This window comes from Notothenia rossii, assembly GCF_949606895.1.
Source record: "Notothenia rossii genome assembly, chromosome: 2".
Taxonomy (NCBI): domain Eukaryota; kingdom Metazoa; phylum Chordata; class Actinopteri; order Perciformes; family Nototheniidae; genus Notothenia; species Notothenia rossii.
Window position 1 is genome coordinate 86,495,598 of NC_136904.1, and position 15,903 is coordinate 86,511,500.

At 47.4% G+C, this 15,903-nt stretch overlaps 1 protein-coding gene across 2 annotated transcripts; it reads left to right on the top strand.

The window, feature by feature from the left end:
- Positions 1-11,392: 11,392 nt before the first annotated feature.
- Positions 11,393-13,733, top strand: LOC307030280 (otospiralin-like). Of its 2 annotated transcripts, none has more exons than XM_079666610.1 (3): positions 11,393-12,833; positions 13,009-13,130; positions 13,218-13,733. In XM_079666610.1, exons 2-3 carry the CDS (start codon positions 13,067-13,069, stop codon positions 13,427-13,429), a joined length of 276 nt encoding a protein of 91 aa, XP_079522736.1. In that variant the 5' UTR covers positions 11,393-12,833; positions 13,009-13,066; the 3' UTR covers positions 13,430-13,733. The 2 variants fall into 2 exon arrangements, with proteins under 2 accessions (XP_079522736.1, XP_079522737.1); XM_079666611.1 differs by having other exon boundaries at positions 13,221-13,733.
- The last annotated feature ends 2,170 nt before the right edge of the window (positions 13,734-15,903 follow it).

Genomic DNA, 15,903 nt, shown 5'->3' on the forward strand with positions numbered 1-15,903 from the left:
AAAAAAGATCATGGTGGCATAGCATGTCGTATATCATTTGATTCAAACATTCAGTTTTTCCTGTATAATAACTACCTTTAAGTATTGTAGTTGACTTCATGTGGCCTAAACAAGATTTAGAATGAAAATGCTATTTATATATTCACACAATGCAATACACACTTAAAATATGTCATTCTTAGAAATGTATAATTTTACTTTTCAGTGACCTGAGACTCGCTGTGAGACCATCAGGGCTTTGCTGTGTTTTATATTGTAGTTCTTTAATTAAAGTGATGATCTGAGAGTAGTTTGTTAAACTGCACTCGGTCAGATATTTAACGCAGTTCTATTTCGTATATGGCTTCACCCTCTAAGGCTATCGCTATTGGGTAATCCCCCTGCGCACCCGCGTAGCACTGAAACACTTGTAGTCCACGCCCACCCGCAAGGTGGGCCCTGTTTGTAGATGTAGGTGCATTAATAAACAAGGCAAATCAGGCTGTGTCTCAACACCGTGTATTCACATTAAGCAGGTAATCATACAACTGGGGTAGAGTCACGTGAGGCAGATATATATATAACACAGGCACAATACGTCCACAGGGTGGAGCTGCAACCTAGCCTAAACCATTCTGTAACATCTCCCTTCCTTTTGTTAAGTAACAACACAGGATCAATACTGCCATTAAACTGTTGACCTTTAAACAGAACATTAATCAAATGATTTCAACAACAAATAGTGCACCTAGCAAAGACACTTCAATAATAGCTGGATCAGAACACATCAGCAATAAACTCAGAACAATCAATCACATTTGTTTTACAATCTCTCCACTTCCTTTTTTTTTTTTTTTTTTTTAAATCTTTATCGTCCATGTGTGTTTGAGTGCGCACAGTCCAAGTGTGTGTGTGTGAGTGCGTGTGTGTGTCCTAGAGGTCAAGTCTGTCAGGAGGTCTAATCAGCCGTCCGCTCCGGGAGAAGGCCTGGCCCTGTAACTCACGGCATGGTGTACCCCCAGTCTGCGGGGAAGACCGCGACGACCTCGGGGGTGATGGCCTTGGAGACTCCTCGGGGACGCAGACGACCTCTCTGGCGCTCCCCCCACTCGCAGGCTGCTCCGGGGCCGATTCTGGGAGAACTGACGGCTGGAGAAGGGCCGCCTCTGCTGGTCGAAGATCAACCCTGTTGCGCCGATACGTGGTCCCCTCCACACCGACCAGATAGGACCGGAGTCCCAACTGCTGAAGGCACACACCTCTCCTCCATCGGCCCGTCCTGTCTCCTGGGAGCGGCTTCATCCGTATGGGCTGGCCGACGTTCAGCTCCGGCAGATCCTTGGCAGATCTGTCATATGTCAGCTTTGCTGCTTGATGTTTCACTTTCAGCTTGTCAGGAACACCCGTGACGACCTGAGGCACCAGTAGCTGGTCGGCCACAGGGAGAAGGGTTCTCAGTCTTCGCGACATAAGCCGCTGTGCTGGGCTGCAATGCATACCCTCAGTGGGCGTATTTCTCCAATGCAATATGGCCCTCCAGGGGTCCTCTTTGGCACGGTCTGCCCTTCTGCACAGGCTCTTTACAATTTTCACTGCTGACTCCGCTTTGCCATTAGCCTTTTGGTGCCTCGGTGAGGACATGACATGCTCAAAACCCCACTCTCTCGCAAAGGCCCGGAACTCTCCACCGGCAAACTGGCCTCCACCATCAGAAATGGCCCTGTCTGGGACACCGTAGCGTGCAAACTGTGCCTTGCATCTATGGATCGTGGTGTCCGCTGATAGGTCAGGGAGCAGGTCGATCTCCCAAAAGTCCGAATAATGGTCCACCACGAGCAAGAAGTTCTGTGCTGCGTAGCTGTACAGATCCATGCTTACTAGCTGCCAGGGACGTGTGGGGAGCGGGTGTGACATCATAGTCTCTTTCTGTTGTTCGTGTGCATACTCATTGCACACAGAGCACTTTTGCACATAATCCTTGACTTCCCCTTGCATACCGGGCCAGTAAAGTGTATCACGGGCCTGCCTGTAGCACGCCTCGCCCCCCACGTGGTTGTAGTGGATCCGTCTCAGCATTTCCGGGCGCATAGCTTTTGGAATGATGACGCGCTGACTCCTGAAGAGCACGCCATCCTGTGCACTTATTTCATCTCTGACGGCCCAGTAGTCCCTGACGGCTACAGGGGTATCCTCTTTGTGTCCTGGCCATCCCTCCAGCACGACAGACTTAAGTGTTTGAAGACACACATCCTCCTCAGTGTGTGTCCGAATCTGTGCCAGGCGTTAGCTGCTGACATTTAAATAGTCTGCCTGCTGAATGGCCGCCGTGTCACACTGCTCCTGCTGCATGCTGCAGACCATTTCACGTTGGTACAGTGTGTCTGTTCTCTGTGGCGGGGTGGTGGCTCTGCTGAGCGTGTCACTTATGTACATCTCAGGGCCTGGCTTGTATACTACCGCAAGGCAGTAATTCTGAAGTGTGAGGAGCATGCTCTGAAGGCGCTTTGGCGCACTGAGGAGAGGCTTGGTGAAGATGGACACCAGCGGGCGGTGGTCGGTCTCTGCAGTCACATCACCCCTCCCATATAGATAGTAGTGGAAGCGTTGGCAGGCGAATACGATGCTCAGGCACTCCTTTTCAATCTGTGCATAATTTTGCTCTGTTTGGGTCAATGCCCGGGAGGCGAATGCGACAGGCTGTCCCCCTTGAAGCAAGCAGCAGCCCAGACCCGCCTGACTGGAGTCGCTCTGTACGGTGACTGGCTTGCGGACGTCATAGTACCTTAGGACTGGCACCGCCGTGACCAGTGCCTTGATTTCCTTCATGGCGGCATCATGTTTGGGCAGCCAGTGCCACATCACATCCTTGTCCAGCAGTCTCCTCAGCGGCTCACATACCGCTGACAAGCGTGGCATGAATCTGGACAGATAGTTCACAAATCCGACACACCGCTGGACCCCTTTTGCGTCTGTGGGGTTTGGCATGTCCAGCACCGCCCTGACTTTGTCAGGGTCAGCCTTGAGGCCCTCCGCGGACAGTATGTGGCCGTGGAAGCGGACCTCCTTCACTCGGAACTGCAGCTTTTTCAGGCCCAGTCTCAGCTTTACTTCCCTGCATCTGTCCATCAGAGCGATGAGGTTTGTGTCATGGTCGCGATTGGCCTCATCCTCTGTGTCCCCACAGCCGATTACAAGGATGTCATCAGCTATGGGCTCAATCCCTGTCAAGCCAGCCAGCAGCTCATGCTGCTTCCTTTGATACAGCTCGGGGGCAACTGACACACCGAAAGGAAGTTTCAGCCAGCGTTTCCTACCCCACGGTGTCCAGAATGTTGTCATCAGGCTGCTTTCTTCATCCAAGCGGCACTGCAGGAATGCATCACGTGCATCCACCAGGGTGAATATACGTGCCTTTGGCAGCTTATACAACACGTCATCTAAAGTGGGCATAAGGTAGTGGGACCGTTTCAGAGCACGGTTGAGATGCTTCGGGTCAATGCATAGTCTCAATTTGTCTGGCTTTTTTTACTATGACTAGATTGCTAATCCAGTCCGTGGGTTGAGTGACTGTGGTCAAGTGTCCCTCCTCTTCATATCGATCAAGCTGAGCCTTAACAGCTGCCTTGAGGGCCACTGGAACGTTCCTGGGAGCACACTGCACCGGTGTCACAGTGCTGTCCAGCTCAAAGTGAATATCACCAGGCAGAGACTCAACAGGGCTGGTGAACACGTCGTGGTAGGTGCTGACAAGACACTCCTTGGTCAGGTCTCCCTTCCTGCAGTGCTCCACCTTATTCAGCTCCTCAGGAATGGTGAAGCGTATCAGACCAAGTCTCTCACATGTCTCACCCGAAAGCAAGGGCCTCTGGCCAGTATGCACGATCTCAAAGTCCAGTCTGTGCGTCTTACCCCTAATGACGCATTGTGTGCTGTACACACCTAATGAGCTCATCCACTCACTGTTGTATAGTTTTAATCTGGTGAGACTCTTCAGAAGAGGCGTTCTAGACGCCAGTCTCGTCTTGTCCTTGATGCTCATCACATTGCAAGTGGCTCCAGAGTCGAGCTGGCACCTCTGAACCCCACTTTGCAGTGGCAGGTTGACAAACCACTTTTTACCTTGAGTGTTCACAGCCCCCACGCTCTCCGCTGTGTACACGTCTCTCTCATCGCTGTCCTCCAGTTCCCCTGGCAACGGGTCATCCACAGCATTCAACTGGCGTGCCTGCTGGCCTCTTTTCATGCATACTTTTGCAAAATGGTTAGCAGTGCCACACGAGCGGCACGATTTACCAAAAGCAGGGTACAGGTCCCGCCCACGCTTGTGCCGTGTGCCACAGTACTTGCATTCGCCAGCGTCTCTCATGCTCTGTGGTTGTGCAGATGTGTTGGTGGACTCGGATGGCCTGCTGGCAGACCTCCGTCCATATCGCTGTCCTTGTGTGGCATTAACGCTGTCTCCAGGTCCAGAGCTGCCCAGTGACATGGTTTTTAACTTGCTGTCCATGACCTCGGCTGCACGGCAAATTTTAATGGCCTCGTCCAATTTAAGGTCCTTTTCCCTTAGTAAACGACGTCTAGCACCCTCGTCAGTTATCCCGAGAACAAGCCTGTCCCTTATGAGTTCATCTTTTAAAGCTCCATATTCACAAGAGGCAGCCTTTTCCCTCAGCCTGGTAGCAAACGCATCCAAGAGCTCTCCATCCTCTTGTTTAAGGTTGCCAAAAACGTACCTCTCAAAGATTACGTTCTTTGCGGGCGTGAAGTATTGCTCCAGTGCCACCAGTATATCACCCGCATCCTTTTGTTGGTCCGCGGTGAGTCCCAGGTTGTGTTTGTAAACATGGCGGCAGTCGTTCCCCATTAGCCTCCTTAGCGCAGCTGCTTGTACCGGCTTTTCTTTCTCGCTGAGCCCGGTCGCAAGCAGATAATCCTCAAATTCTGCTCGAAAGCTCACCCAGTTGCCGTGGATGTCCCCCGCCATCTTCATAGGCTCCGGAGGTGGGATGCTGGATGCCATTGTTCCAACGTGACGCTAATGCTAACAGGCTAACTGAAACTGCTAAACCTCACCAAAACAAATAAATGCACGCCGTCTCAGCGACGGACAGTAGCATGCAATCCACAGCTGGGTCCTATTTGAGCTTCTGACACCATGTTTGTAGATGTAGGTGCATTAATAAACAAGGCAAATCAGGCTGTGTCTCAACGCCGTGTATTCACATTAAGCAGGTAATCATACAACTGGGGTAGAGTCACGTGAGGCAGATATATATATAACACAGGCACAATACGTCCACAGGGTGGAGCTGCAACCTAGCCTAAACCATTCTGTAACAGGCCCCACCCTCGGGCCTCCTTCCGGTATAAATAGGAAATCGGCAATCTGCTCCCTCTTTTCTTCAGCAAACCTCGGCAGTTACTGAAGCACAGAACCATTCAACATGAGCAACAACTGCGTCCGAAATTGTCCCTCATGTGGCTCAGGATATATCATGAGCTATGACCAGCACGCAATGTGCGAATCCTGCCTGGGGCCAGAGCACGCGGACGCGGCTCTCAGCCAGCAGGTCGCTTGCTCACATTGTGCTCGTCTCCCATCAGCCGACAGGAAGCGAAGAGCGGACGCTCTAGCTGCTGCGGCCGACGAGGACGATTGGCCCGTCCAGGAGCACGTGGACGGCAGCATGTCCCTGGAGCCGAGTGCCGGGCAGGAGTCGGAAGACTCCTACCCCGTCTCCCTTCATGGTTCACCATGCGGTTCTCCCCTCCCTCTTACCCCGGACGGGGGAGACAGAGTCGGAGCAGGGGGCTGGTTTGGCGGTCGAGCATGCGGTCCCCTTCTCCGTCGCCACAGGACGGCGCCCTACGTTAAGCTCCCCCAGAGAGTATGTCGCCCGCTAGGCCGACCGGGTGCACCAGTGTGCCTTTCTGGCGGCGGCGAATATCATCGCGCTGCTCTCCAACTCGGTGGTGACACTGGTAGAGCGGTCCACCACCGAGGCAGAGGAAATCAGCAAGGCGGCCAGCACGGCGCTCACTCTGTGCGCGTCCGTCGCTGTCTCCCAGGCGAGGATATCCGCGTGGGTGACACAGATCCAGCGCCACCTGCAGCAGGCGTCTGTTACGTAGACGGCCAGAAAAGTGCTGCTGGACGCTCCTAACAGCCCGTACGGGCTGTTAGGACCCCAGTTCCACGCCATGGTGGAGTCCATGAAGACGGCCGCGGAACAGGCGGACGGCATTCGCCAGCATGTCAGCTGGCTCCAGCCTGCTGAGCGCCCACAGCGGCACCAACGCCCGCAGCAGCCGCGGCGTCCACGCCGGCCACAGGAAGCCGCAAGCGGAGAGACGCCCACAGCAACCGCCTCGGCGTCAGACTCGCCCTTCGGCGGCTGCAGGGGCTCCGTCCCACGTCTCCGCTCCCCCGCCACCCCAGAGACAGGGTCTTCCGGCGGCGAGGCAAAGGGGAGTGAGGCTCCCCCGCTCCTGGTCTGCTCCGCGAGAGCCTCCGAGGAAGCAGAGCCGGTAATTAAGCCGGCTGCCACTAATCTGTTGATTAAGTAGGCAGCAGGGCTCCCTGCAGAAGCCTGCTGGTTTTAACCTCGGTTAATAACCTGCAGAGCTCGCGGCATTCCTCTGTCCGAGATACGCCTCCTACACACGGCCATAATAACCCATGAGCGCCGGTATAACGCCTCATGTGGGCAGCACTGCACACACCTCCATCCATCCCCTGAGCGTGTACGCGCCTCATGATGAGAGTCGGAGTGAGACGCAGCGTGTGGAAGCCCCTGCGCAGCCCTTTCGGTCCAAGCCCACCTTGGGTTGCCTCACGCCCTGTGTAAACTAACTGCCTATAACCTGAAAATCAATCTGAATTCCATCTATTCGGCTAGGATTCCCACAGAGCAGGTAATTGCCCATAATCGGTCAGCTAGGTGACAGCAGGGCTCGTTGTTAAAGCCTGGTTTTAACCTGTCGGTTAATACATTTCAGAGCGCGCTAATTAAACCGGCTGCCACTAATCTGTTGATTAGTAGACAGCGGGGCTCGCTGCAGAAGCCTGGGGTTAACCTGTTGGTTAATAAACTACAGAGCTCGCGGCATTCCTCTGTCCAAGATACGCATCGTAAACACGGCCTTAATAAACCCATGAGCGCCGTTAACGGCTCATGTGGGCAGCACTGCACACACCTCCATCCATCCCCTGAGCGTGTACGCGCCTCATGATGAGAGTCGGAGTGAGACGCAGCGTGTGGAGGCCCCCACGCAGCCCTTTCGGTCCAAGCATACCTTGGGTTGCTTCACGTGCAGCGGCGGCAGGGGCTCTGGCGTGGCGGGGCTCGTCACCATGACAACCAAAAACACATCTCGAGCACGTGTGCCCGCTCTCAGAATTGTTCTCAGAGTGGCAGCGCGTGTGCCTGATGGACAGATGGATGAGCAGGCTGATCAGCAGAGGATACGTCCTGCAGTTCGCCTCTCCCGGAGAACATCAATGCGCACTCCACCGGAGGAATGTCCTCCTCCACGGCTTTGCACGGAGGAATGTCAGTGGAAGAGATTTGCACTGCTGCATCTTGGTCTTCCCCCTGTTCGTTTATTCAATTGTATTTAAGGGATGTCTCCCATTCCTCTCTGACACCCTGTACGGAGTGCCTGGTCAGAGTGAGTGACGTCAGGGATCCAGCTGGGCGCTCTCCTGTCTGACACGCAGAGAGCTGCTGTTCCCCCTCTATGATCGCTGCGCAAGGTGGGACCTTCGTCTCCACTTTCTCACAGCGGCCGGTATGTATTGTTCCCAGCCTTCATCCCGTCAGGGAAGATAAGCATGTTTTGCTATGTTCCAGGGACGGTGATACGCCATTACGCATGGCACAACAGGCAGGGGGGTGTTATTGAGCAGGTATGTCTGTGCTGCTAGTGCCGGGCGGACCCAGTGGGGCGCAGACTACATCATGCTTCGCCCTTAACCCAATAGCGATAGCCTTAGAGGGCGAAGCCATATACGAAATAGAACTGAAGTTACCTACTGTAACCCCAGCTTCTATGAGTAAATGGCGCAGCCCTCTAAGCGCTGGGCCCCACATGGCTCTACGAATAGCTGAAGAAAAGTTATTGATTGCCGGGCCTCCTTCCTATTTATACCGGAAGGAGGCCCGAGGGCGGGGCCCACCTTGCGGGTGGGCGGACTACAAGTGTTTCAGTGCTGCGCGGGTGCGCAGGGGGATTACCCAATAGCGATAGCCTTAGAGGGCTGCGCCATTTACTCATAGAAGCTGGGGTTACAGTAACCTCAGTTACCCCTCACACTCAGTGTGTGTGATGTTTGATGTCGGTGGAGAGGAACGCCCATTAAAGCTCCATCTGCTCCTCTGTGAGCTGCCAACACGGATAGTGTGCTTAATGTGGGAAGTTACTGTATTTCCTTTTTAATGAAGAGGTTATAAATTATCATTTGCAATTTGGTCCATGCACCCATTATAATAATGGGTGCATGGACCAAATTGCATTTAAGGAAGGCCACCTGTCACAGGAAGATTAACCCAGGAAAGCACTACATGTTATTTATTATCATATCTCAGGTGCAGGGCATATTTCCCAGGGCAGTCAATAGGTCAGGGCCCTGCTTAGGAGATACGATAAACATCATAGGAGGTAATATGAATCCTGTAAGGTGGGTATCTTTTCATGTCCACACAGTGGCAGCATTGTGCTTCCTGCTGTGCTTCCTGACAGCTGCTCACATGAATCCACATTAAAAGCAGACGGGAGATATTTACTAAAAAGAGGCACAGCTTTAATTTATTTGGTTATCAGATAATTCCATTTCCTAAAGGGACAGTGGGTTTCTGTGCTTCATTTGTTTTATTTAAATGTTTAGTTTGCCTCTATGTCTAACGGACAGGACTGTTTACAATTAGCTCAGATAAGTAAACAATCAAACAACAAACGTCATTATGTGATAAGTCAGTGGTGCCTCCATGCATATTTAATTAAATGAAATTTGCTAGTTAAAACATGTAAAAAAGGTTCGATTTTGAGCTGAATTGTGTCTCATTCAGAGTTATCTAAATTAAATTACTTTTATATTCCAACGTTTCTATGAAAAACAAAACAGAAGTCATTACTTGTGTTGCCTCATTTAATTAGAAAATGCACACAAAAAACTAAAAGGAAATGAAGGCAGGGAGGAGAGAGACGTAGAGTCACTTCTGGTTCAGTACAGAATATTTTCATATATTTTATTATGCTATACATCTGTTGCCAGTTTAGTGTTTACCGCAATCGCAGTTGCAAAATTGAATAGTGCTGCAGACCCCTAAATGAATAAATAACAGAAAGCCAAGGGGAATACATGAGGTTGTACTATTTGGTTCTATAAAAGGCAACAATCCCACTCCTGTGAGAACAGAAATCACCGTGATGAAGCCAGACTCCACCACACTCTGGCAACAAAACAACCTTTAGAACAAAAGGGCATCTGTCACTTCACAAAACTAATTCAACAGAGCAAAAAAATACTTCAGGGTCATCTGTTACACAAACTGAAGTCTCTCCCAAAACTCAGCTCTATTCAGGCCAGGGGCGGACTGGCCATGTGGATTTAATGGTTAAGCTGCTTTGTGCTGCCGAGGTGTCCTTGAGCATGGCACCGGACACCAAACTGCTCCATGGCGCCAGAAAACATGGCAGCATCTTCATTTTGGCAGCTCTCTATATAATGCATGCGTTCATGTTTATCTGTATTTCAGACCCAGTGTGTGTATAGCTCCCATGTGTTTGTCATCTGGACAGGGTTATTGCTGGATCGTATACCTCCTGGGTTTTAGGCGGAAGTGACGTAACCTGCCACCCAGGACAAGAGACGAGCCTGAATACATAATTTCCCCACAAAAATATCATTAATATAATATTTTGAGAATTCAAAACTTTGGAGGACAGCAGGGTATTACCAATATTACAAAAATGACATCTCACAAGAAGAAAAGCACAGATGGGATTTAACACTCAGAAAGCCACTGAGTGCGTTTTTTCGGATTACAGTAGCACACACAGTACCAGGTTTATTAATTTTTTTAAAGGGGGAGATTTTTTAGGAGTGTGCTCCCTCTCACTCTTGTTCGCTGTCCTTTGAGTCAAATTAAAATAATAAAATAAAAGTAAATTATAAATAGAAGGCCAGTAATACATGACCTGGGTGTAGAGGGTTTGTAGTTTAAAAGCAAATCTGATAAACATCTCAAATTATTATGCGAGAAATATGGGTTGTTATTTCAGATTATGTGTGCAGTGGATGTACATGATCTTTAGGTTGCTAGTTATTACGAAGATTACTTCAGGAAATTGTGTCCATACAATGTTTTCATGAATCATCTGAAATCTGAATTCAATTATCAAATTCAAATTTCAATCTGAAATAAGAACTCATATTACTCGCATCAAATGACATCAAAACGCATTTTAATGGCCAAACTAACCTTAAAATAGGCATTTTGCACCGAGAATAAAACGAAGTTCGGCCATGTTTTTTTTTTCTGCAGGGAGAAATTTGAAGATCACGTGACATAGACGCCAGCCATTGGAATGAATGGTGAAAAAAAAACGCAGGGATCCATCATGGATGAAACCACAGATGTTATTTACATTTATTTATTTATTCTCATACATGTTGGATGTGTTGTAGACGACTCATTTATGTGAACATTCAGCAACGTGCCTGTCTCTTCCTCTTAGATAAAACATCGATTTATTTCAGACACCTTTATGCCTTTGGCTCTGGGAATACATTTGTTTATGTTATGATGCTGGATCACAAAAAGTAAATATCTTACGGTTCCCTGCACACGGAGGCTGCCTGGCACCAGAGACTGTTCATATAAAGGTGCACACATAGCAGAAGTGCAACACCACCTCATCTCTAAAGAAGAGCTTCAATCAGGAGGGAATTATTCTTGAGTGAAAGAAAATGTATGCACGAGGAAGAGGAGGAGAAATGTGAACAGATTGTGGCGATTAGTGCCCTCCGTGAGATCATATATTATTAATATGGGGAAGTAGAGTAGAAAAACTCCGATGGGGTCTATACCCTGGGGGTGAGATGAAGATAACGATGAAGATGAGGACTTCTGATGAGCTCAGATACTGGATGTGATGATTGGAGGAAATTCGCCTAAAATCCCATCTGAAGGCAGCAAGAGATTTAAAGTTTCACAGCAGTGACGTGATTGGCTGATGGAGATCATGGCTACATCTAATTGCTTAACTACATGAGTTGAAGCCCTTAATCAGCTGATTAAAGATTCGCTTCCTGGTGAACATATATGAGCCTCATTTTATTGAAGTGTGTGAAAATCTGTCCTTTCTTCAGGAAATGGAAACGCCATTTCGGTCGTTTTCATGATAACATATATATACGTATAGATGTATACAATTCCATTCGGCATATGTTATCACACTATCCTGAAATGACCTGTTAATACTTCAGGACACTTAAAACACAATAGATTGAGATTTATTTAATTTCAATAAGCTTTTTCCTGTTTTGATAAAGTCAAAATACAAATAAAATGTACTAATATGTTGCTTAAATAATCTTTGACAAAAGCACCATGTGGGCTTCTCCTGACAAACATTTAGCAAATACTACATTACACAAAAAAAAAAAAATCATTTTGTATTTTTTAAATATAACTTTGTGTTGTGCTGTGTTCTTTTAGATATGTATTCAGTAAGATGGACTATAATTAAAATAAACTAGAAGTATGGCCTACCTGTGTGCATCTTATTGCATATTAGTGTGAGATTGTCATAACTAAGTAGTGCATTCATTATTGAAATTAGCAAAACAAATGTGTTTAGTTAGGTTGACATTGATCTTTGAACAGTAAAATCTGATCAGAGGCAAATGGAAGTTTTTTTGACAATTTGATGAAATTCCCTGACTGCATTTTTAAGATATTGCATTCACAACATGTTTTGCCTTCGGTCAAGGCTTCAGGACATCATTTTTGTAGTTTAGGAGGTCATTGTGAGGTTGACCTCTGAACACCTAAATCTCATCAGCTTTCTGGCGTTTGTGCCAAGATTGAAGACATTCCTAAGATATAGCGCTCCTGAGAATGTTACGGCCTGACAACACAAAACATCCCCCATCAGGTGAAGCTGGCCTTTGTGTGGAAGCTGACAGTAACCGGCTCTGAGAGGTGTGTCCTGAAGCTCTGCAGACAGACTCAGCATGAGATCACCCAGAAACCCCCTCTCTTCCTGGCAGTGCCTTCAGAGAGAGACAAACATCCACAGAGTAATGGATCGTCAAAAAAAATAAAAAACCTCACAAGTTGAAAAATAACATCGACCCTTTGGCTGAATGTTGGGACAGTCTGTCTGGATTGAAGGTGTGAAAACTGTCTGGTTCACACTTGTCTTTTCATCCACTTCTGTCCACGTTTTCTCTTCTTTCACCTTGAAAATGTTGCACATTATTCCAGGCAGCTCAAGGCAGTAATCTCCCGCTGTGAGACATCAACACTGTTAAATATAAATATATCATAGTAAAAGTCATTATGGAGATGAGGGCCTGCGGCCGGTCCAGATGTGTCGTCTCATTGTAAATGACGCATTAGGTCTCTTATACATGTTTATATCACTCTATAAAAAACGAACAGGCCTGAGACGTGTGAAGGCGGCTCTCTGACGTCCTTTGGGGGCAGGAAGGTGGACGGAGGCAATATGTGAAAAACAAACATGTTCGCCTTCCTGAGTATTTCTAGTCCAGATGCAGTCCTCATCCACAGCTCAGTCTGAGACAGAAGGACGAGGGACAGGTGGCGTAATCTCCTGCTGATCCGGTAAGACTAAACAGAAGATGATATTTGAAGAAGCTACAGGTTCTTGACTCATGGATTTTTCTTCCTCATGGAAAAAAGTTTGAAATCCTGCGGTGGCCTGCAGATAATTACATCCCTGCCTCACATTCTGCTGATGTTCTCTATGCACCTGTATTCACACATATTTCTCCTGCAGCCTGGAGAACACATTTCTACAGGTCCTTTTGTGTTCTTTCTTGGAAGTTCCTGAAAGCATGCGTGCCGTGTTGGTGTTCGTGCTGCTCCATTATCTCCTCCTCTCAGTCCTGCCTGCTTCAGGTATGTGAGCGACTCACACACCATTACACACGAATGGACTTGACTCCAGGAAATCTGCATGATTTCTGCGTCTGTCCTCTTTGACAGCAGCAGAGGAGGGAGAGTCAGCTGGCAGCCAGGGGGAGAGGAGTCTCCCCTACTGGGGGATGTGGTCCTCAGACTTCATCGGCTGGCTGGAGGAGCTCCGGGCGCAGGGGGATCACCAGGGGGTCCAGGACCTGGCTCACACCTTCTGGGCTCACTTCCCCATCGCAACCCAGCTGGGGTACGACAGTCCAGAGTCTGACCTCGAGGAGTGAGGGAGAGGTGGGAGATGTAAGGGTGTGAGGGCAGGCAGAGGTCACTTCTCACTCTGAGAGAGAGACATTTCAAACTAAGAGAAGTTTGGAGATTTATGATATTTGAACCTTTGGTTTTTATTAAAAATGCTTTTAAAAAATGAAAATTTCTCATTTCTTTGATTATAGGCTATTCGCTTTATTTCCCACTAACCTTATGTAATATGAACTTATTTTGAAGAAGAATTCCCTTCTGCCTCAAACTGTGCTTGGCTTTATTTTAAATTATGGAAATTACCATAAAAAATATGATTGTTCTCATGCAGTCTGGGTTATGAATGAGCAATCATTTCTTTTGTATCGCAGAGAAATAAATGAACAGCATGTAACTCTATGACATGTTAGGTCTATTGTTATGCTTGGACTTATTTAGGATTTGGGGGGTGTGCGACTTTTAAAAACTACCATCAGCAATAATCTATGTTTAATGATTTCCCCCCTTTGTACATATAAAGGTGATGGACCAGCATTCTATTGAGCTGTTATTGGGCCCAGGGCCTCAGGACATCCATGTTGAATGCACAAATAAATACAAGTCTGCACATCTTTCAGGTCGGAAGAAGTTTTCATTGTAGTCTGAATTTGACTCTGTGTTTTGAGACAGCAAATGAAATCCGACAACACTCAAGTCAAGTAAGAGGATAAAGATGGAGGGTGCGACAAGAGAAATCGCTTTATGGAGGGAGGTTGATTATATATATATTTTTTTCATATTATGGTGTTTAAATCCTTAGTCCTGGCAAACCAAACAAACACAAGCACATAGGTTGACTTATTCTACCTATCTGTGTCAACAAACTATAACTCAGGATGTTCTTTTCATAGTTCGGCTGGCAAAAGAAAAAGCGATTCATCTAATGATTCAAAGCAAAAGGTCAATCCTCTCTATGGCTTGTCTGAAAGCGGAGGCCTGCCTTTCTCTGAGCTTTACAGAACGTCGGCCATGAATCATGGTTGTTCAGTTCGAAGCACTTGAGAATCATCTGACCTCTTTTCCCTTCAATGGCCAATGTCTATGAGTGTGTGTGTGTGTGTGTGTGTGTGTGATGCAATGAGCAAGTAAGAGTTCCTAAAGTCTTCTTCGTCACACTCTGCTGAGATGTGTCCGCCTGCCTCTCTCTCTCTCTCTCTCTCTCTCTCTCTCTCTCTCTCTCTCTCTCTCTCTCTCTCTCTCTCTCTCTCTCTCTCTCTCTCTCTCTCTCTCTATCTAATGTCCCTCACTTCACCTTCTCTCCAAATCCAATATGAAAGCAATGCAATCGTCAGCCAGGGTTTCCTGCATTCCTGCTGAGCCTGTGAGAGACGGAGAGGCTGTTTGTGGATCCAAACCAAACACATTCCCTATCCAACACACACACACACACACACACACACACACACACACACACACACACACACACACACACACACACACACACACACACACACACACACACACACACACACACACACACACACACACACACACACACACACACACACACACACACACACACACACACACACACACACACACACACAGTAATACAAGCCGGAGCCCAGATTAGAGAGAATTTCCGAATGAACGCTCTATAAAGTAAAGGTTTGTCCCTCAATATGGAAGGCTGATTAGTGCATGAAGGGCTGCTTTGAAAGGCTGATAAACTCAGTGTCAGCAACCATTCAAGTGAGATTATAACTGTTATTAATAATATTAAAACAAAAACCTTTCCCTTACAAATAAAAAAAGTTGAATTCATAAGAAATAAAACACACTCTGCTCTATGTGATGCAGTTTTGCAGCCATACTTAGCTTACGGTGGCTAATGTTAGCCTTCTGCGCAATAGCTAACTTCATTTATTATTAGCAAACTAAAGATGGATACTTTGCATGTTAAGAGAGTGATTTTTTATTGGCATAGAAAGCAAGACAAAGAAAAAGACGAAGACTACAAAGACGCAGAGGAATATGAAGATGATGAAGAAGGATGACAAGAAGATTCGATGAATACTGTCAACTAATCCAAAACGTTTTTGACTTCAGTGTACAACGAACAGTTTTCATTCAATTGAAACACCAACATCTAAGAGTGATACCGAGACAAAGTGCACACAGAGTAGAAAGGAAACGACGGGAACCTGGATCACTTCCTGACATAAAGTCTCATTGATAACCTGAGAGGGGAAGTTAAACTGGAGCCGCGGGTGTAAAATAATTAGACTGAAAACAATTACATTCCTGCTGCCTTCGTGTTATTTAACCTGCACCATCATTGTTAAACTCACTGCAGCAGCCGTTACCTTATAAAAGCCTTTGCTGATAATGAGACCCCCGCTGAGGACACTCTCCTTCCTAAGAATTATAGGCAGAATAATGTATGTTTTACAAAAGAGGAAATAGAAAAATAATATTTCCATGTTGGTCACTAAGTGTTATTTATTGAAATGAATATAAA

Excerpts from the sequence above, each read along its gene's own strand:
- LOC307030280 (XM_079666610.1), top strand. The coding sequence starts at position 13,067 with ATGCGTGCCGTGTTGGTGTTCGTGCTGCTCCATTATCTCCTCCTCTCA. Across the intron at positions 13,131-13,217 it reads CTCAGTCCTGCCTGCTTCAG|CAGCAGAGGAGGGAGAGTCA; the intron begins GTATGTGAGCGA and ends CCTCTTTGACAG.